Source organism: Delphinapterus leucas, chromosome 2 (genome assembly GCF_059928025.1).
Source record: "Delphinapterus leucas isolate spDelLeu-1000000601 "Yukka" chromosome 2, BTC_Dleu_Yukka2, whole genome shotgun sequence".
NCBI lineage: Eukaryota > Metazoa > Chordata > Mammalia > Artiodactyla > Monodontidae > Delphinapterus > Delphinapterus leucas.
Window position 1 is genome coordinate 61024631 of NC_143130.1, and position 22572 is coordinate 61047202.

The window sequence follows — 22572 nt, forward strand, 5'->3', positions numbered from 1 at the left end:
GATTGTGTGGAGAAAGGACTGGGTTGTCTGGGCATCAGATGGTCAGTCCTGCAGGTGGGCAGGGGTGGCAGTGGGGATGGAGTGGAGGGGGACTGGGGAGAACACCCCTGGGTGGGACTGCCAGGGCCTGATGAGAGGAAAGGCCAAGGAGAAGAGATTGATGAGATCCCTGTATCCTGATGAGGCCACAGACTTAGCTGTACTTTATTATCTCATGAAAGTCACTGGCATCACTTCTGCACCTAATTCACCACCTTTCTGGGTAGATGGGTAGCTCTTCTCTGGAAACAACCTCTTCCAGGGTGGGGTGGGGGGAGACTTAGTCTAAATCACCCCGGCACCCAACTAGGGGACCTGTGATCAGTAGAGCTTCAGGACTCTGGTTGCTGAGGAGAGGATGAGGAGGAAGGGGAGTATGGGTGTTATTTCCTCAGAAAGGCCTTCTTCTGGCCTCTCTGTTAGATTTGAATCAGGTCCCCTGATTTTACCTTCTCATTGCTCCTTGCACTTTCCCTTCCTGACACTTATCACAGTTTTAATTTACATATTTGTGTGATACTTGATTGGTGCCTGTCTTTTCTACTGGATTGTAAAACCCAGCACTTAGAACAGTGTCTGGTATCTAGTTGGCACTCAGAAATATTTGTAGAGCTTTAAAGACAGAAAGCAGATCAGTAGTTGCTGGGACCTGGGATTGGAGCTGGGATTGACTGCAAATGGGCACAAGGAGTATTTCCGTAGATTCGAAAACTGGATTGTGGTGATGGCTGTGCAAACTGTTTATATTTAATGAAAATCATCGCGAAATTACAGTGAGTGAATTTTTTTTTTTTTTTTGCGCTACGCGGGCCTCTCACTGTTGTGGCCTCTCCTGTTGCGGAGCACAGGCTCCAGACGTGCAGGCTCAGCGGCCATGGCTCACGGGCCTAGCCGCTCCGCGGTATGTGGGATCTTCCCGGACTGGGGCACGAACCCGTGTCCCCTGCATCGGCAGGCGGACTCTCAACCACTGCGCCACCAGGGAAGCACCACAGTGAGTGAATTTTAAGGTATATAAGTTACACCTCAATAAAGCTATTAAAAAATAAAAATTTGTGGAACGAGTAAATGATCTTTCTCCCTCTCTGAGGCTGTAAACTCCGTAAGAGAAACTAAATCCCCCAAATCTAGAAGGGTGACTGGCATCTAGCAGGCGCGGAACAAACATCCCATCTGAACAGTGAATCTATGAATGAATGAGGAGAGGAAGGACTCTTACCGGAGATCACTGACTGCAGCTTCCGGGTCGCTGCTCCGCACGTCACCGCGAGACTAGCCCGGCGATTGGCCAGCGGAGCCGGGTTGTCCAGGACCGGGACCAGGAGCGTGCTCGGAGAATCCCCTAGGCGGGTCCGTGGGGGCGGGGCTTCCAGGGGGCGGGGCTTCCAGGGGCGGGCTCCCGGCGCGGGCTGCTGGGCTGCGCGGCTGCGCAGTACTGCCGCCGCTGTCGCCGTGGTGAGAGTGGAAACGATGGCCGGGCCCGCGTGGATATCCAAGGTGAGCGCCTGGCAGGCCGGCTTGTGACTGGCGGGCGGGCCGCGTGCTGGGCGGGGGCAGGCGCGCGGACCCCGATGGGGAGGCGGCGGCGCGCGGCCGGCTGGGGACAGTTAGGAAGCCTGTCCTGGCCGCCTGTGCGCCTCGCCCCGTGGCCCGCGTGCGGTGTGTAGGCAGCCTCGCTCTCGGAAGGTAGCGTCTGGGGCGGGGACGGCATCAAGGTCAAGGCAGGGGGCGCAGTTCCTGCCCCGGGCAGCATCCCGGTTCCACCTCCGGCATCTGCCCCGTCCGGAGCCCAGGCCGCGCGCGGAGCCCGGGAAGGTCACCGGAGCCGCCGCCCCGGCTCCGCCATTCCGGCGGTTTCCGAGGCTGTGGCCCTGCAGCCTGCTGATCGCGCGGAGAGTCCCCTCCAGCACGGCCCAGGCCTCCCCCAGGTGTCTGCTCCGGCCCGGGCCGGGTAACCTCCCAGGTGAGGGAATCCCGAAGTCATTTTCCTGCCAGACTTTTTCTCCTTTAGAGCTCTTACCAATCTGATCGTATAGCTATTTCCCCTTCAAAGGACACAGGGTACCTTGCACCTTGGAATTGCTATCTGAACACTGGGAGACTGAGAGAGGGAGACCAGCAACACCTTTCTTTCACCTTTTATTTGTGAGCATCCTGCGTTCTCACCTGACAGCTCAGATGCCTGCCGCAGCTGGATAGGGTTTCCGACCATCTCTCCAATTCTTTGGTTCCTCAGTGGAACTAACTGTGCCTGTAAACGTAATTGCGCAAGATCACACAGAAAGTCCGTGTCAGAACTGGAAGAGGAACCCAGATGTCTCGGGATTCCCAGTTCTAAGTCCCATTCTGCCTACTCTGTGGCCAAGGTCACACAACGAATTATAGGCAGAGGGAAAAATGGGCCCGCAGGTCTCCTGTTGCTCTTAAGAATGATCCCCTAGAAACCTACCATAAGCAATTTAATTTTTTTCTAAAAAATTTGATACTGCATTTCTCCTTTGTTTTAAGTTTAAAGCGAGGTCCGCATGCACTGTTATTTAGTGAAAAGCAGTCTACACTGGAGTTTAGGAATCTTAGGTTTAAGTATTGTTAGTACCATTGATTGGCTGCGTGACCCTGAGCAAATTACTTAACATCTCTGAGCCTTAATAAGCCATCTGTAAAATATTTGTACTTGCTTCACAGAGTTGTTTGAGGATTGAAAAAAATAATGTGAGAGCACCTGATACATGCAGAAGGAACACAAAAACCTGAAGCTTTCCTAGCTGTCAATATACTTATCTTACAGTCTTCAAGCAGACAATTGGGCATCAGTAGCTAGGTTTTATTTAGTAACTGGGTTCTGCTTTCTTACCCTCTTCAGACCTGGATTTGTGTATGATGGTAATTTATTTCACATTGGCTCCTGAAGGTAAAGCAACTTCTGTGTCATTGTCTAAACAGAAGTCAGTCCTTTAATCACTGAGCTTACACTTAACATCCAGTCATCTTTGGTAGGTACATTAAGCTTCAGAATGAGGGACTAAATAAAACAGCTAGTAAATTTGTTTTGCCTTTAGCGTGGTATACAAGAAAAAAGCCACATAGTAGGAATTCAGAAAGTGTCAGAGGATGAGGTTCTCCTCTGACATGGAATGGACTCCCTGTGTGACCTTTGGCAGTCATTTGACCTCTGTGGGCCAGTTTCTTCCTTTAGGGACTGGAATATACAGTGTCTCGGAAGCTGATGTCCCAGAATTATGAGAAAGCTGAGCTGGATGTGAGTTTCAATCAGAACAAGTCCTATATTAGCGTTCCATTTAAGGTTTTATTTGAAAAAAAGGGATCTGCAGCTTAAATTATTTTTTTCTAAAAAAGCTTTATTTAGAAAAAATAGTGAGTTTCTAAAGACCTTTCTGGCTCTAAAATACTATAATTATAACGAGGCAGTTCCCCCATCAGGAAGCTTTTATTGAGTGAGTACCTGCCATACATTCTACACTGTATTTATATGTTTTTAAGTTGGAGGATGAAGGTAAAAAAGGAAATGAGGTGCTATGGATGAAGATGGCCCAGGAAGTCAGAAGTTCAGTCCATATTCTGTGAGCCTGGTCTTAGTCTCCTTATCTGAAAAGGGCTACTAATACAATCTCTCCAGGTTTTATTAAAATAAAATGATGTAGTATATGTACAAGTATACTATAAAGTAGAAGTCAGCCTGTGCTTTAAAAAATCTTGTCTTAAAAGTTCCGGGTCATTCTAATGATTTAGATGCAATACTACCTTATTCTAAGATCACGAAGGAGAGATGACAAAGGTGAAGAAGACTGGTTGTTAGAGAAAATCATTGCAAGTATTAAAGCTATTTGCTGGAGTGGGAACTCATCAAATAGAGAGATGCTTAAGGCTGGACTCAGTATTTCCAAAAGTATTCTGAGCACCTACTGTGAGCTAGGCACTGTTCTAGGTACTAGAGATAGAACAGTGAACACAACATGAAAATCTTTGCCTCGTGGATTTACATTTTAAATCAGTTATTTGGGTTGGGTCTTTTATCACAAAGACATGGGCCGTTTTTTTTTTTTTAATTTTTATTGGAATGTAGTTGATTTACAGTGTTGTGTTAGTTTCAGGTGTACAGCAAAGTGAATCAGTTATACATATATATATATAACCCCCCCCTTTTTGTTGTAGATTCTTTTCCCATGTAGGCCATTACAGAGTATTGAGTAGGGTTCCCTGTGCTATACAGCAGGTTCTTATTAGTTATCTGTTTTATATATAGTAGTGTATATATGTCAGTCCCAATCTCGACATGGGCCTGTTTTTTTTTTAAATTAATTAATTTATTTTGGCTGCACCAGGTCTTAGTTGCAGCACACGGGATCTTCGTTGGGGCACGCGGACTTCTTAGTTGTGGCATGCAGACTCTTAGTTGTGGCATGCATGCGTTATCTAGTTCCTGACCAGGGATTGAACCCAGGCCCCTTGCATTGGGAGCGCGGAGTCTTACTGGACCATGAGGGAAGTCCTGACATGGGCCTGTTATTTTTTTTTTTTTTTTTGCGGTACGTGGGCCTCTCGCTGTTGTGGCCTCTCCCGTTGCGGAGCACAGGCTCCGGAGGCGCAGGCCCAGTGGCCATGGCTCACGGGCCCAGCCGCTCCACAGCATGTGGGATCTTCCCAGACCGGGGCACAAACCCGTGTCCCCTGCAGCGGCAGGCGGACTCTCAATCACTGTGCCACCAGGGAAGCCCATGGGCCTGTTCTGAGTGAATGTTTTTTCTCTCTTTCTGGGGGGGTGGGGAGAAGGACTCATGCAAATTTTATAACCTAGCCTTTAAATGGTCTCCCAATAGCCCATTTGCTGGTGGATGAATCATGTCCTAGGATTAAGTTTTTGGCCAGTGGTTTTGGCATAGCACATTCTTTTGGGTCTCACCCTGTCTTTTATTGTCAGTCCGGAGAGATGACTGTAGATGCCAGGTTAGAGGATACAATTCGTTCACAGCTCCTTGGCTCTTGGTTGGTGTCTCTTTAGTGGATGCTGATATTACAGCAAATGTTCCGGACTTACAAGAACTATCCCCCAAAAGGAAGACTAAGGATATAACAGATGTATCTTTGCTCATGTATCTAGCATGAATAAAAGTTAACATTTAAAATTTTTAATGAATTATTATTTATTAAATAATTTTATTTATTTTTGGTTGTGTTGGGTCTTCATTGCTGCGTGCGGGCTTTCTCTAGTTGTGGCGAGTGGGGGCTACTCTTACTTGCAGTGCGTGGGCTTCTCATTACGGTGGGCTTCCCGTTGAGGAGCACGGGCTCTAGGCGTGCGGGCTTCAGTAGTTGTGGCACGCAGGCTCTAGAGCGCAGGCTCAATAGTTGTGGTGCATGGGCTTAGTTGCTCCGCAGCATGTGGGATCTTTCCGGACCAGGGATCGAACCTGTGTCCCCTGCATTGGCAGGTGGATTCTTATCCACTGCACCACCAGGGAAGTCACTAAAACTTTTAATGAATTTTAATACCTTTGGTTTTTGTACCCAATTTCTTTGATTATATTCTGTTTATTATAATGTAATATGACTTTGTACCAGTTTTCAAGGACTGAATTATTAAAGTTCAAAATAACCTTTCAAAATTTATATTTCTGGTGTGTCATAGTGTTAAGTGGAAAAAAAATGTACCGGTGGTAACGTCTTGGGGTAGTGGGATTAGTAGGTCACATTTCTTTTCTTTTTTTGTATCTTTCCCCTCTCCCAGCAATTAACAATAATGACCATGTCACTTATATTACCAGAAGAAGTAGATAATTTATTTAAAATATTCACTCTGTATGACACAGTTATCAAAATAGTATTAGATAAACTTTGTTAGATTTTTATTATACAGTGTAATTTCTTAATATTCATGGGAGAAGAATAGGCATAATGTATAATTGGAGGAGCCCTGAACTAAGAGTCAGGAGACCCAGATTGTGGTCTCTTTGTGGTCACTCTGTGACCTTAGGCAAATCCCTACTCTTTGGACCCACTGTCTCCACTGTATAATGAGTGAGTTGGGCTCCGGGATTTATAAGGACCCTGTTGGCTCTTAAAATTAGTGATAGTTTTCTTAGAGTGTGTGTTACCCCCAAATTGACCCAGTGGTCAAGAATGTTGACATTAAACCATCCAGATCATCTGAGAAAAATCCAGTGTTTGAGCTAAGAAAGTAGAGTTTCATTCAGCTTCAGTGTCTTTTGACAACTTTTCATAAAATTGACTTTAAAAGTACATATATCGTACTTACATTCTCAAAGCAAAGGTAAACTGAATATTTCAGTTTTCAAATCCAAAAGAGCTTGCTACATTGAGCTAATACGTGAGAAAAATAATCCTCGGAAATTCCTGAATATATCTGTGCAAAGTTGCAGCATTATCAGCTGTCAGAGATGGTTCCGTCTCTACCTTTTAACTATATGTGGTTTAATTCTGTATGTAACATTTCTTTGTTGATATTAAATGTAGGTCTCTCGGCTGCTGGGGGCATTCCACAACCAAAAACAGGTGACCAGAGGTTTTGCTGGTGGTGTGAGTATAATTACGTCTTTTATTTTTTCCTTTTAGAAGTTTCTCAAGAAAGATGCTTAGACACGTTATGTAGCATTTAATCTTCCCTTATTTAAAATTAGGGAAAATTGGCCATACTCATACTGTATATTTAAATTATTGGTGAACATGCATAAATCTATTAGGTCACTTGCACATTAAAAAAAATAGTATTATAGCTGGTGCTGTAAGCCTATCACATTAATATCTTGAAGGAGGCTTGTTAAAAATAGTTATAAAATAGATTATAAAAAAACAGATATTATCTAAAGATAGCAACTACCCTTGAGCCTGTTACTTTATTTCACAATCTCATTTGGATAAGACAGTTTTTTTCCAAACTAGTACAGGTTGAGACAAAATTGTTGAGAAGCTTCAACACCTGCTTTGCATTTTTATTTTGTGAGCTTCCCTGAAAACAGTAGCTTGATTGCCAATCAGGAATGCCTCAAACATCTATAAGCCCTGTAGGCTTATATGTATCAATACTTTGCTTACGTAGTCTTCATAGGCTCTTGTGTTAGCGGATCATCTATTTCTCATTAAACCTGCTGCTTTTAGAATTCCCAGCATTAGAGTTCTGTGCTTTAAAAGCTGATACCACATTTTTAGAGCATTCTAAGACTGTGGGTCAGTGACTTCCTGTATGTTTTTATTTTGCCTCCTTCTTACAGAATCTGATTTGGATTTCATAATTCCTATACTCCCGTATAACATCTTACCCTGTGAGGGATTTATAAGACCGTAGTATATCTTTTTTCATTTACTTTCTGAACTGTGGAAGTAAAGTAGTTTTTTCTGGTGGCCTGATGACGTTTGTTATCACATGTTGGGAGAACAGGAAGAAGAAGCCAAAGGGGTTCTTTTGGCTCTGCTTTTGCTGCAAAAGATGCAGAATGAGGCTTGCGCTTTAGCTAAGCTAGCATTCAGCTAGCTAGCATTTCAAACGCATTCTGAAAGCTGATGAGATGATCATTGCTCTCTGCTATTATTTAATTTCCAGGCTGTCCATTAAAAAATATATATTGGCCTGGTGGGGAGGGGGTTATATTTGAAAGAAATAAAAGAAACTAATTTTTAAAAAAGATTTCTTCAGTTGTACAGAAAAATTCAGAAATAATTAGTCCACCTGCTTTGGGAGCATCACTGGAAGGTAAAAGACCAGGGAAATGTAAATCAGTGATTTTTAAAAAATGTAGCACAGGCAGCTGGCACTGAAAAAGGCCAGGGACCGTTGTCTGAACCAAACTTCTAGGTAGGGGAAATACCCAAATAATGACATATATAGTTTCCAAATGGTAATCCTCATTTAAATCCTCTCATCATTTCCCTTTACACATTTTTTTTCTGTGTTTGAAATGCTGGCTATATTTTGTTTGAAGCCTTTGAACTAAATCGTTGCTGTTACATTACAAATACACTTGTCATTCTAAGTGTAATTCAGACATTGCAGGTATGATCACATACCCTATTCTTGTTGGTTCCAAGTAAACTTTGCTGAGCTCATTTGGATTACTTTTGTCATTAGGAGCCAACTTTATAAAGGAAATTAGGAAAATGGAGACCCTCTCTTGATGTGAAGTCTGATTTTCCGAGTGCCAAAACAGGCCTCAGTGGTACTCTGGAAGTGTCTGAGAGTGTTTTGTAAGACTGAACGAGTTGCATGAGAAACCAAACTTTCTAGGCTCCCGGTGGAGAGGAAAGCCCTTGCCTTCTTGGGAAGCCCTCTAAATTTTACTAAGAGAACATTGTTGAAATGTTTTGCTCTCCTTGGTTTTACAGACTTGAATTAATTGGTCTCTTTGTAGTTTGTCTGAAACGAAACATCAATTGGGAAGTTTACCAGGTAGTTTATTTTTGTTTTATCTGGAGAGCATCACTTAAGTTCTTTTTAAAACCTCTGGGCTCAGCTATAGGGAGTAGAGTTGTGGAGCCTCTTGATTCTTGACTCCACTTTGATAAGCCGTTGGAAGGTAGGTCTGTTTTCTTAAAGGCATTTCTTATGAGTTAAGAAAACCCATAAACTGGATTTATTTGTCAATGATGTTCCTTTTTAAACCTTCAAAAATCAATTCTGACTGTCTTCTTTGATGATTTCTTATATTCAGGTTAAGACGGTAACTTTAATTCCAGGAGATGGAATTGGCCCAGAAATTTCAGCCTCAGTTATGAAGATTTTTGATGCTGCCAAAGTAAGTGGTCTTAAAAAATACTTTTGATAATAATTTGTAGAAAAGTTTTCTTAGCCAGTTGGAGACCGTGAACTCTTAGGATGAACTGTTCACGTGTGTATGAAGTTGGCGAGGTCTGTTAAATTTCACAGATTCTGACTTTAAGAGTGTTGTTTGCTGCCGTCATTGTCAATAGTTTAAGCTATTGTATTGGCATCAGTTATATATAAAGTAATCCAAGTAGCACTGTAATTTTTGTGGACTTTTGAACACTGCCTGTGTTTAAAGTCTTTAAGCCCCTCCAAGTCACCTGTCTACCTCATTTTTCCTTCCTGCCAAAAAAAAGAGAATAGAATTGATATTTCAGAAAACTATATAGGGCATTTTGAAAGATTCTTTTTTTTTTTTTTCCTGGTGTGGAAATATCAAGTATGAGGTATTATTATCCAACAGCCTAACCTTCAATGCAGGTAGATATTTAAAAATCTAGAGAATTTAGGAAACTTGGACTTTGTTTGACCTGATGCTTTATTCTTGCTATTTATAGCTGCTAGGCGAAATAACGTGTAAGATTAAATCAGGGTTGTTATGATACCAACAGCTATACGTCAAGGAATTCAATTTATTTATACTAAACATACATTGTTTTTCTATATGAGTTTTTAATTAAAACTCCTACAGAGGAAATGATGCTTATACAATAGCATTCCCCAAGGGAACTGAAATAGGATGGCTCTCAGCTGTAAGCTCCGTGTGAACAAGGAGCACAAGTCTTGCTCTGTGTTCCTATTCCTAGTGCGTGCCCAGTTGGCTGTCAGATGTGTGTGTACACATTGAAGGGTGTGGGTGAAGAGAAAGGCTAATGCTGGTTTATTCCTTAAAACTTCTTTCATAGATTATATAATATGTCTTTTTTTTTCTTAACAGCTTTTTTGAGATTTAATCCATATATTGTTCAACTCATCGTGTAAAGTATACAGTTCATTCATGGAGTTGTGCAACCATCACCATAGTCTAATTTTAGAACATTTTCATCACCCAGGAAGAAACCCCATACCCATCAGCAGTCACTCCCCATCACCCTTATCTCTCCCACCCTGCCCCCTCCCATCACCAGCCCCAGGCGACCGCTAATCTACTTTCTCTCTCTGTAGCTTTGCCTATTCTGGACATTTCATATAAGCAGAGTCTTAAAATTACATGGTTTTTGTGTGATGAATTGGGAGATTGGGATTGACATATATATACTAATATGTATAAAATAGATAACTAATAAGAACCTGCTATATAAAAAACAAATAAAATTCAGAACTTCAAAAAAAATTCCATGGTTTTTGTGATTGGCTCTTAGCATAATATTTTCAAGATTCATCCATGTATCAGTACTATGTGATATTTCTGTGAATCATGTTTCTCTGCTCCTTACGATATTATAATTATAGCCACGTTAACAGTGATTGTGAAAAAAAGAGGTAGGCAAGTGGCTGCTAGGAGTGATGACTGGACAAGGGTAATGTGGAGAATCCATCTGGACATGCTAGAGAATGACATCTCTTCTTGCATGCCAGGAACTTTCCGGGCCTTTATTGTATGTGTTTTCACCAGTTGCATCCAAAGTGAGGAAGTTTGTTTATAAATGTAGTGTGAATGTCAGTCACATGTAGGTCTTTCCAGTTCACTGTGCTCTGTGGTGTGGCATCTAGGCACCTATTCAGTGGGAGGAGCGGAATGTCACCGCCATTCAAGGACCGGGAGGAAAGTGGATGATCCCTCCAGAAGCCAAAGAGTCCATGGATAAGAACAAGATGGGCTTGAAAGGTAGCACTGAAGTGAATATGATGCTTATTATTGATTTCTGCTACAGGTGTTATATTTATCTTTACCTAGATTTATCTTTTGTATAATTTTTACATTTTTATTTTAATTCATACATGCTTAAGGTCATGATTCAAAATATTAGCATGTGACAGATTGGAATTCAGCATAGGCTTTAAATCCAGACAGATCCACTATGAATCTCATCCCTGCTGCTTACTGGCTGGGAGGCTTGGGCAAATTTCTTACTCTTCTTTTCCCCTTTACCTTTAAATGACAGCAATAAGGAATTCCCTGGCAGTCCAGTGGTTAGGACTCAGTGCTTTCACTGCCTAGGGCCTGGACTCGATCCCTGATCGGGGAACTAAGATCCCGAAGACCAGCACAGTGCAGCCAAAAAAAAAAAAAAAATGACAGCAATAGAGTTGATACCTCATAGGGAGGTGGTGTCATAGGATTAGCTAATGTCCAGGACCTGATACCGTGCTTGGTCCTCAGTCAGTAGATGCTCAGCGCAGTTGATATTCCAGAAAGCTTCATTGAGGAAATTTCTTCCTTCATCTGAATCTGAGGGAGAGGGTAAAGTTAGAGGCAGAACATATTTTACAAGGTAGCCCAGGTGGGTCTGTAGATGACACAGGGAGTAGGCACTGAATGTTCCCTGAGAGTGACCAGCCATGGATGGACTCATTTACGATGAAGAGAACATCAGACTCAGAAACAGAGCACCTGTCTGCCCTTTTAAATGACGCTTGTAGAGGCTTCCCTGGTGGCGCAGTGGTTGGGGGTACGCCTGCCAATGCGGAGGACGCAGGTTCGTGCCCCGGTCCGGGAGGATCCCGCGTGCCGCGGAGCGGCTGGGCCCACGAGCCGTGGCCGCTGGGCCTACGCGTCCAGAGCCTGTGCTCTGCAACGGGAGAGGCCACGGCAGTGAGAGGCCCGCGTACCGCAAAAAAAAAAAAAAAATGACGCTTACTTTGTTGTAAAAGTGTCCCTTGATTCATGAAGCGTGCATGTTAGATGTGTCACAAAGCTACTTCATGTCCAAAGAAAGGATCCTAAATACATCTCTGATGGAATACTGGAAAAAATAAAAATTGGAATTTCAAATACAGTTGGCCCTCCATATCCACATGTGTATCCGTGGATTTGCAATCATGTATGGAAAATATAAAAAAAAAATTCTGGGCTGGGACATCCCAGTCCCGGTTGGTCCTCCTTGCCCACCACCGGTGCCACCAGTCCGTGCAGCCAGCCCAGTTAGCCTGGTCTGCACTGCCCACCGGCCAGCTGGTCTCCCACCACAACCATGGATGCCATCAAGAAGTTGCAGATGCTAAAGCTGGACAAGGAGAATGCCATCGACTGCGCTGAGCTGAGGACCGCAGCAAGCAGCTGGAGGAGGTGCAGCAGAAGAAGAAGCTGAAAGGGACGGAGGACGAGGTGGAAAAGTATTCTGAATCAGTGAAGGATGCCCAGGAGAAACTGGAGCAGGCTGAGAAGAGAGCCACCAATGCCAGGGCAGATGTGGCCTCCCTGAACCGCTGCATTCAGCTGGTAGAGGAGGAGGTGGACCAGGCGCAGGAGCGCCTGGCTACAGCCCTGCAAGAGCCGGAGGAGGCTGACGAGGCAGCAGGTGAGAGTGAGAGAGAAATGAAGTCATGGAAAGCCGAGCTATGAAGGACGAGGAAAAGACGGAGATGCAGCTGAAGGAGGCCAAGCACATCGCTGAGGATTCAGACCACAAATGTGAGGAGGTGGCCAGGAAGCTAGTGATCCTGGAAGGAGAGCTGGAGCACTCAGAAGAGACAGCTGAGGTGGCTGAGAGCCGGGAGGAGGATCTTCGGACCGGGGACCAGGCCCTCAGGTCCCTGATGGCCTCAGAGGAGGAGTATTCCACCAAAGAAGATAAATATATATGAAGAGGAGATCAAACTGCTGGAGGAGAAGCTAAAGGAGGCTGAGACCCGAGCAGAGTTTGCCAAAAGGTCGGTGGCAAAATCGGAGAAAACCATTGATGACCTGGAAGAGACCTTGGCCAGCGCCAAGGAGGAGAACATGGAGATTCACCAGGCCCTCGACCAGACCCTGCTGGAGCTCAACCACCTGTGAGGGCTGGCCCTGCCCCCAGCCAGGCTATAGTTGACACCCCAACGAATAAAACTGGTGTTACCAGCAAAAAAAAAAAAAAAAAAATCCACAAAGCTCCAAAAAGCAAAACTTGAATTTTTTCACTGGCAACTATTTACATAGTGTTTATATTATATTAGGTATCATAAGTAGTCTAGAGATGATTTAGTTTACAGGAGGATGTGTGTAGGTTATATGCAAATACTATGTCATTTTATAATAAGGGGCTTGAACATCCATGGATTTTGGTATCTGCTGGGTTGCTGGGTCCTGGATCAATCCCTCCCCCCAAACCCCCATGCCGAGGGACAAGTGTCAACACTATGTACTTGTGTTTATAAAGGAAAAGAAAAGACCAGACTGTATCCTCTTGTCATCTGGGTATTCTTCTTTATTACAGGCCCTTTAAAAACCCCCATAGCCGCGGGTCACCCATCCATGAATTTATTGCTGCGTAAAACATTTGACCTTTATGCAAATGTCCGACCATGTGTCTCAATCGAAGGCTATAAAACCCCTTACAGTGATGTAAATATTGTCACCATTCGAGAGAACACGGAAGGAGAATACAGTGGAATTGAGCATGTGGTATGTTCATTTGGATACTTTTTCATTCTTAGTTGGGTTGCTTTCTGTGCACTTGGGACCTTTGTTCAAATTCCCAGTTGAAAATATTTCCCAAAGACAGTTCTCTTGCATTCTGTGAGGAGTTGTGGGTGTTTGTCTTGTCCTGGGTCTCTGGCTGACGGTACTCAAATGGATGCCTGGGTGAGGGGTTGTGGTGCTTCAGGGTATGGGCTTGGGAACTTGTCCTCTGTTTGAATTTTGAATCCTCAACTTCATACGTAACCATCTCTGCACCTTGGTTTTCCTCATCTGTGCCGTGAGGCTTATAATACCTGGCTCCTAGGACTGGAGTGAACATGATTAACCTCACTGACATACCATATGCATGATGCTTGCCTTGGCAGCTGGTGCCATGCAAGCCTGCCACAGATGGTGTTGTCTGCACACTGCCAGCAGTCCGGGACCGGGTTGTTGCCATACCCTTTCAGCGAGGCAGGACTTCCTCTGTTTCAGATTGTGGATGGCGTTGTGCAGAGTATAAAGCTCATTACTGAGGGGGCGAGCAAGCGCATCGCGGAGTTTGCCTTTGAGTATGCGCGGAACAATCTCCGGAGCAACGTCACGGCCGTGCACAAAGCCAACATCATGTGAGTCCCTGTGGGTGGCGCTCCGTCTGGCTTTGTGGGCGAGGAGCAGTGACAGGGCTTTCCTTTCCTCTCTCCAGCTTGCTCATTGACTCCTGATAGCTCTGGAAAATGGCCTTGTAGCCAGTCAGAGGGTCAGGCATTTCTCTTGTGTCAGAGTATCCTATTTAATGTGCTTCTTTGGGTGGATGACTGGGGCAGGTTTGGAGGGAGCAAGAATTCAGGTCCCGGAAGTTTAAGGAGGGCCTGAGAACCATCGGGGAAGGAAGCCGGAGAGTCTGGATCCCCAGGTGCGGTGGGCAGTTAGCTAAGGCCACGTCTGCAAAAGGGCAATCGTTTCTGTGTTAGGAGGGAATAGCAGGAATGTTTCTGAGATGGCCCCCCCCCCCGCTCAGGGGCTTAAAATATTTCTCATAGTGCTAATACTATCTGATGTATGACTCTAGCAGTTTGAATTCTTCTCAGCCCTCGTGTATTAAAGGCCAACTCAGTGTATGAGGAAGCAGGTTTCCTGACCTAAGAAAAGTGTTGAGCATGTAAAATAGTAAAACCATTTAAATAATTGAAGAAGGTAACCTTTTAAGGCAATTTTAATGTTTTCTTACTAATAGATATTGCTGGATAACACTATAAAAATATAGTCTTCTTTATTATGATCAAACTATATTACATTTTTTACCCTTTTGTGCTTCCAGAAGTATCCTAAAACATTGAAATTTGCATTTTACTGATGGCCAAAAAAAATAATTTTACTGTAATTGAAATCAGATATCTGCAACTTAAATTTCTTGAACTTACTTTACTTCTCTGATTTGATCTTTTTCTCTCTGCAAGTCTTTGCTTTCAACAATTTTTATTTGATTAAATACAGGCGAATGTCAGATGGGCTTTTTCTGAAAAAATGCAGGGAAGTTGCAGAAAACTGTAAAGATATTAAATTTAATGAGATGTACCTTGATACAGTATGTTTGAATGTAAGTATATATTCACACTTACCTGCCACTTTTTGTGGTGTATAGTGTGTCCGTGTGGTGCACAGTTTTTGATTGCTAAACGCACCAATGCATTTTTTGTAGATGGTCCAGGATCCGTCCCAGTTTGATGTCCTTGTTATGCCAAATTTGTATGGAGACATCCTTAGGTGAGTCTGGCTATACCTTTTAGCCTACAGTTTATTTATAAATGTCATAAAATAAATTGTGGCTTACAAATTTTAATCAAATATCATAAAATACAGCATTTGTTACAAGCTGCGAGTTGAATTCTGACAATTCAGGTGGTGATATCAATGGTGATATGCTGGATGGGTTATTCATTCATTTGCCAAATCAGCTCTGGGCTCTTGCTCCCTGACCATTAGTTCCCGCTTCCCATTTTACAGATATTTTATTGGTTGGTTGATTGATTGATTTCAGTGTTTTATCATGTATAGCTAGGTAGGTGGGTGTTCATTTTTATAAAGTTTTTGTAACTTTTGGCATAATTTCAGACTTACAGAAAAGTTGCAAGAATGGTACAAAGAATTCCTGTGCACTCAGCACCCACATTCACCAAATGTTAACATTTTACCAGACTTACTTTATTACTCCCTCTCTCTCTCTTCTCTCCTTTTCCCTCCCTTCATCCTCCTCCTCCTTCTTCTTTTTTCTCTCTTTGTCTCTACACACATACACGTGATGGTGGTCAAATGGTGCTTTTGTAAGTCCATCATTCCTTCTACATGTATCAGTTGGCATTCTACTGTAAGGATAAGCTTTTCCTTCTCTCTTATGTATTTGTTTACTTATTTACCTATATCAATTTGGACTCCTGGTTTCTATTTTATTTAGTGGTTATATCCATCACTATCATCTTTTATATTGATGCATATGTTGTGCAGACTTGGCCAGTGGGAGTCCCTTTGAACTGTCTCTGTGTCCTTTTGACACAGCCCATCATTTGCTTTCTGGCACAATAAGGTGCTTCAGGCTCATCCTATATTTTCCTAACTGTAGTCCTGGAATCAGTCATTTCTCTAAGTAGCCCAGGTTCCTTTCAGTGGAGAATGGTATTTAAAGATGAAAGCCTGGGTGCTAGGTGAGACGTTTTATTTTTCAAAATATCCTTTGAAATGCTTTTCTGCCCCCAGTGACCTGTGTGCAGGACTGATTGGAGGTCTTGGTGTGACACCAAGTGGCAACATTGGAGCCAATGGAGTTGCAATCTTCGAGTCGGTAAGGACCCTGGTGACACCTGAAGCAGAATTCAAGTCAGAATGACATGAGAACCCAGGAGGGCTTATCTGCATAAATATATTTTAACTCTTGAGTTTTTCCAATTGTCAGAAGAAAATGAAGCTTGGTTTCTTCATTCGTTTTCCTCTTATTTCTTTTTCATCCTTAGTATTTATTATGTATCCTTCCTCAGTTAAAATATTTTACTGAAAGTTGGACTGGATAAGATTGTTAGTCCATATTTTTGCACTTAAAAAAGAATTTCTTTAGCTCTTTATTTTTCTGAGGTTTTATTTTTTAAGACATATGTCTGAGCAGCTATTTTTCATCGGTGAGGAGAGCTGATTAAGAGCCCAGCTTCCCTGGAAGAGGGCCGTTTGCTCCTGTCTCCCTCCTGACTGCACTCTTTTCCCCCCCTACCCGGGCAGGTTCACGGGACCGCCCCAGACATCGCAGGCAAGGACATGGCCAACCCCACAGCCCTCCTGCTCAGTGCCGTGATGATGCTGCGCCACATGGGGCTTTTTGACCACGCTGCAAAGATTGAGACAGCATGTTTTGCTACAATTAAGGATGGGAAGGTATTGGTAATCTTGCCACACTTCTGCTGGGTAAAATGCATTTCCTCTTTGGGTTTTTTTTTTTGTGGTATGCAGGCCTCTCACTATTGCGGCCTCTCCCGTCGCGGAGCACAGGCTCCGGACGCGCAGGCTCAGCGGCCATGGCTCACGGGCCCAGCTGCCCCACAGCATGTGGGATCTTCCCGGACCGGGGCACGAACCCGTGTCCCCTGCATCGGCAGGAGGACTCCCAACCACTGCACCACCAGGGAAACCCCCTCCTTGGGTTTTATGTGCGTGAAGGACCGATGATGGTTCTTCTCAAGAGGGCCAAAGGATTGGATGTCGAACAGGCATTCTTAATGTGGGCTCCCTGAGTGAACTCGGGCAGTCTGGCACACTTGTGTGCATTTTCTGAAGAGAGGATTAACATATTTCATCAGGGAAGGGCTGAGAAGCACTGTGGTAGGGGCACCAGGGTGCAATGGAAAGAGCAGTGGTGTGGGCGTCAGAGCAGTGCAGGCCCAGTTACCCGGTTGTCACCTGTGGGATCTTGGCCAAGTCCATTAATTTTTCTTGGCAGCTTTTTCCTCTTCCCAGCAAACATGTATTGCGTACATGATAAGGTATGGAGAATATAATAAAATGAGGAATAAGGTATGGTCTCAGGCCTCAAGGAGCTTGGAATCTAGCAGTAGTACAGATGCAGATGTGTCTGTAATACAGTGGAGCTATATGTTATACTATGTGCATCTGTGATATAAAAGTAATGTAGAAGTTTTATAGAAGTAATAATGGCTGATATTAATTGAATACTTTCGTGATTTTATATTCATTATATATATCTCAGCAAATCTCTACTCCTATGTGACATAGATACTGTAATTAAGCCCATTTTTTAGATGAGGAAACCGAGGCACAGAGAGATTAAGTAAGTTTGTCCAAGGTCTCACAGCTCCTAACTGGCAAAGTTGGGGTTCACACCCAGTCTGGCTCTTACCCAACAAGCCTCACTGTTTCCATAACCAGTTGTGACTCATAGGAGGGTTGTGATCAATTATTCTGAAAGTGGGAGGAGAACAGAGGAGGTCATGGCTTTACAAGGCTGGGCCTGAAAGGCTGAACCCTAGTCTGAGGTCTCTTCCTTTTTTTAAAAAACTAACATTTTAAAAAAGGATAAAATATACATAGTATAAAATCGACCATTTTAATAATTTTTGAGGCACACAGTCTATTGGTATTAAATATTAATACTTTTTCATATTGTGCGACCTTCACCACCATCCATCTCCAGACTTCTTCATTTTCCTAAACTGAAACTGTCCCAATTAAACAGTAATTTACCTAGTTTCTGCCATTCCCCCAGCCCCTGGCAACCACCATCTACTTTCTGTCTCTGTGAATTTGACTACTCTAGGTGCCTCATGTAAGTGGAATCATACACTGTAACATTGTGACCGGCTTATTTCACTTAGCATAATATCTTCAAGGTTTGCTTCTTCTTTTTAAAAAATTCTATAATTTGAAATTCTTACGGCCAAAATATAAGAAACCCAAGCTTGTTTTTAACAGCCTGATATAGTCATATTGAAGGGCATGTGATTATATATATTTTTTATTCTGACGCTGTATTTGAGAAGCTACTCATAGAGCCCAGCAGAGAGATGCCTAAATTACACAGTAGGCCCTTTAAATTGTTTAGGATGCGATGGGACAAGAGAATTAAATATATTGAGTTCCGTCTGGGAGTAAAGAGAGTATAAGCTGGTAGAAAACAGAGAATATGGGAGGATTTCTTTCCTAAAGAGGGGAATTTAAGAGTTAAGTGATTTAAATATTTCCTTAGTATTTGTTTCTTAGCCTCCAAAAATAGGTCAAAATGTGTCTTTAAAAAAAAAAATTTAAAAATCCTCAAGGAATTTATGCAACCTCTTGTTTCAGATTTGCTGTCATTTAAGTGTCCATAATCAAATGCTTCCTTAGGGTCTATTGTATGGACAAAGGGAAAATTTTTGGAAAGCCTCCCTGCTTCCCTTTGTAGTGTGAGCATCTTGTTCTTCCAGAGTGTTTCTGTGTACACTATCGAATTAGCTTTTCTAAGTCCTGGGGGTAGGTGGATGGCGGTGGAGTGGGTCTCACTTTGAAATGAGGAACTAAATGAAAGAGTAGTCAGGTAACTCACTCATCTGGTATCTCACTGAGAGCTTTAAATGAAAACATCCTTGCTTTGGTTTAATGTGTGGATACATTTTTTATCTTTGCTTTTTCCTTTTCTCAGAGCTTAACAAAAGATTTGGGAGGCAATGCAAAATGCTCAGACTTCACAGAAGAAATCTGTCGCCGAGTAAAAGATTTAGATTAAGGCTTCTACAAATGCTTTTGCCTCAGTCACTCCTAACGGACTCCATGTCAGCCTGTATTAGAATACCTCCCATTATGTATGCATTTATGCATTTGTTGCTTGTTTCTTGACAGAGTACATTTTTAGACCTGGCCTTTTCTTAACAAAGTCTGTACAGAGGATGCAGGTGATGTCCCTGGGCCTGCTTTCAAAGGACTTTATCCAAGTGCTTGTTTTATTTATTAAATGTCTATCTGGTACACATTTTTTGAAAACTCTAAGTGGACTGTACTGTATCATTTGCCATTGTTAACCATTTTACGCTTCAGTTACAACAGTTTTTCTTTAACTGTAAATATCGTGATACAGAATTAATACGAGAAAACATATAACTTTTTCAAGAAAAACAACGATTTCCTTGGTTTATGAAAAATATAATGAAAATAAAATAGAATGTTGACATATTAGCACAAGATGATATTCTTATAAAACTAAATGGGCACAAGAGAAATTTCCTGGGAAAGTTTACATCAAAAACAGTGAATATGGTATATTTCTTAGTGATATGGAAAGTAAAGACTGATTTGTGCTTTACATGAATTACTGAGTATGAATAAAGACTTCAGATCCGAGAAATATATAATGAGAGATGTAGTTTTTGTTAATAAGATATGGGTAATATATCGGGTACAAAGACACAAATGCATTGTGTGTTCAGTTATTTTTATCTTGAGATGATGGACTATTCCTGGCGAGAGCTTTTAATGAAGGAGTGATCCTTCCTTTTCATTGGACATACATCAAGCATCGTGTGTAACGCAACCCTTGATCCCCTCTGCAGACCCTGAGTCAGACATGGGAGCCGACCATTGTGTGCGGTCACTCTTCCCCAGCATGTCTGTCTCTGTCTGGAAGTGGACCACACTCCCACTGATACTGCTAAAAGGCCTGACCGTATAAAATCCGACTGCAGTTGAGGACCCTGGGGTGCTGGCTACTAACTTTATATTTCAGTGGCTACCCCTTCCCCAAAACACACCAGTTGCAGACTCAGCCTGAGATGAGTCACAAAATCGTGCCACCCTGGGGCTTGCCTTAGCTTTTGACCTTCAGGTACTTCCCCATCCCTCCTCCATTCCCCATCCTTAGCATGATTTTTCTTTAATCTTCAGACACTCACTATTTTCATGAACCCTTTGGTCCCACACCAAAGGCAACTCATGTCCTTCTTGGCCCTTGTGTAACATTGCAAACCTGTGGCTTTGCATTGTGTACCCTGGTCACAAGGGGGTTTCTTTGTTTTTTTTTTTTTGCGATACGCGGGCCTCTCACTGTTGTGGCCTCTCCTGTTGCGGAGCACAGGCTCCGGACGTGCAGGCTCAGCGGCCGTGGCTCACGGGCCCAGCCGCTCCGCGGCATGTGGGATCTTCCCGGTCCGGGTCACGAACCTGTGTCCCCTGCATCGGCAGGCGGACTCTCAACCACTGCGCCACCAGGGGAACCCACAAGGGGATTTCTTAACAACAATAAATAACCCTGTCTGCGTCCTTTTTTAGGCTGGTAACCAGACTTACAACCTTATATGTATTTTACTTTGTTTAAACTGCTGCTTCTGTTTTATTGAATTGTGCTAATTATCAGTGATCCTTGGGTTTACACTAATAAAGAATTCCCAAACGAATTGAGGTGTATGCTTTCTCTACCGATTCCCCATTTAGATGCCTTAGGTCATTTTGGCTCAGTTTGCTACTGAGAATGGCTGCTTCAAGTATTCAGAGTAGGCAGGGTGAGGGGACACGGGTTCGATCTCTGGTTGGGGAACTAAGATTCCACAAGCTGTATGGCTCAGCCAAAACAAACAACAGAGTGGGCAGGGTGGCAGGGTGGCAGGGTGGTGACAGACTAGCCCCTAATTGACTGCTTTCACTAGAATGCTCCACTTGACCTCCTCCCACACCTTTGCTTATTCCAGGGCACTAGAGGTCATTGGTATACCTATTGCACAGTGTCCTATGGGTTCAATAACCACTACTCTGGACTGGTCTGCTGCTCTATTGACAAAAAAATCAGGTACTTGTTGACAGTTCTGTTAAAAAGTTTAATTTCAAATTACACATTAAATACAACCAAATAGGCAGCAGCAGTTTTATTAAGCATCAAAGTCAGTGGGTGTGTGTATGGTGGAGTGCCGGGTAATGGGATGATGGGGTCGGCAATGTCCAACAAGATTCCAGAGTAAGTCAGGTGTTAGGTGAGTTGCAACTGAGCGCTTTCCCTGCGGCACACTGGTTAGCTGAGCCATCCTCCCCCTCCTCCCTCCCCCAACACCCAGCCTCCTGGTAAGTGAGCTAGCAGCCTGTTAAATCTACCTGGAGAGAAGGCCAAAAAGTCAGCCCTTTAGTTCTGGAAAGACAGTTGATCTCACTGGTCACCCAAACAAAAAGCAATACTTTTAAAACTATGCACACATGAAGCCTCTCGGCATAAGACCTGGCAAATGTAGATGCCAGGACCGAAACTGACCCAGAGAACCTAACAGACTTGCCAGAAGTCCATGTGCCCAGACTGAAGAGGACCTGGGGGGGGGGGGGGGTGTCAGGAAAATACTCAGCCTGCCACCTTCAGGAGAAACCCGGGAAGGACGACCCCTGATTACTTTTTTTGCTCTTGGTAAAAGGAATCGATGATATCTTTGTACTTCTCTAGGACTGTGAGCCGTTTCAGCTTCATTGTGGGACCTAAAAGAGAAATTGGAAGAAATGAGTGCAGGCTGGGCTCTGAGATGTCTGAGAAGGTGTGTGGTAAACATCTAGACTCAGTGAGTCCCAGAACTCTGGAATTAAGCCAGACCAACAAGTAGCCATCCTCCAAGATGGCCCATGGTGATCCCTGCTCCGTGGTCACACCGTTGTGTGGCTCCTTCCCACACTGTACCAGGGTTGGTCTAAGTGGCCGGTAGAATACAGAGGAAGTGGGGTAATTTACATGACAATAACTGATAGGCAAATCATCTCTGCATTTCAGTGAAAGTTCATACGATGTTGGATGTAATGCTTTGATTGCTTGTGATGGGGTAGGGGAAAGCCCTGGCCAGGGAGGGCCTCTGGCATGGTCTTTATGAGACGTCTTCGTCATATCACTTTTCTTGGCCTTGGTTCTCTCCTCTAATGCAAGGTCAAAAGGGCTCTGATTTGGGTAGCTTCAACTCCATTTTGTGCTAACTCATACTTGGCTGCGTAACTGGAGACTTCAAAATCAAAGCCATTTATATAAACTGCTTAGAGAGGACACCTATCTGGTTGACCTTGCATTCAATTTGCTGGCACAAGACAACCAGATAAGCTCAGGGTCTCTGATAGCAGCTCAGCATTACTGTGGATAGTTGCATCTGGGTTCAGCCTTGATGGGTCAGAGGGAATCTCATTGAAGGGGCCATTTGCATACCTACCCCGCCATGCCATGAACACCCCAAGATGCTATAACCAAGAGCGACTTCATCATCCAACTGAGGCCACACCA

The 22572-nt window shown here is 43.5% G+C and overlaps 3 protein-coding genes across 3 annotated transcripts in view; 2 read left to right on the plus strand and 1 right to left on the minus strand.

The window, feature by feature from the left end:
- The first annotated feature begins 1452 nt into the window (after positions 1–1452).
- IDH3A (isocitrate dehydrogenase (NAD(+)) 3 catalytic subunit alpha) lies at positions 1453–20754 on the plus strand. The gene is made up of 11 exons (XM_022580164.2): positions 1453–1536; positions 6532–6594; positions 8721–8804; positions 10487–10601; positions 13129–13316; positions 13809–13942; positions 14811–14913; positions 15016–15080; positions 16068–16152; positions 16581–16733; positions 18991–20754. Exons 1-11 carry the CDS (start codon positions 1510–1512, stop codon positions 19072–19074), a joined length of 1101 nt encoding a protein of 366 aa, XP_022435872.1. The 5' UTR covers positions 1453–1509; the 3' UTR covers positions 19075–20754.
- LOC111177877 (tropomyosin-like) lies at positions 10609–13122 on the plus strand. Its single transcript, XM_089906931.1, is given in 4 exon segments — positions 10609–11971; positions 11974–12255; positions 12258–12511; positions 12513–13122. Coding segments are annotated over 4 exon segments (798 nt in total). The 5' UTR covers positions 10609–11907; the 3' UTR covers positions 12711–13122.
- Positions 20439–22572, minus strand: part of ACSBG1 (acyl-CoA synthetase bubblegum family member 1) — a 31968-nt gene continuing 29834 nt past the window's right edge. Inside the window, exon 16 of the mRNA XM_089906934.1 lies at positions 20439–21791. Within this exon, the coding sequence (XP_089763060.1) occupies positions 21706–21791 (86 nt within the window). The 3' untranslated portion in view covers positions 20439–21705. The remainder of the gene's footprint in view (positions 21792–22572) is intronic.

Coding starts and splice junctions, on each gene's coding strand:
- IDH3A (XM_022580164.2), top strand. CDS start 1,510: ATGGCCGGGCCCGCGTGGATATCCAAG. Junction 8,805..10,486: donor AGATTTTTGATGCTGCCAAA/GTAAGTGGTCTT, acceptor TGTGGCATCTAG/GCACCTATTCAGTGGGAGGA. Junction 15,081..16,067: donor TTGTATGGAGACATCCTTAG/GTGAGTCTGGCT, acceptor TTCTGCCCCCAG/TGACCTGTGTGCAGGACTGA.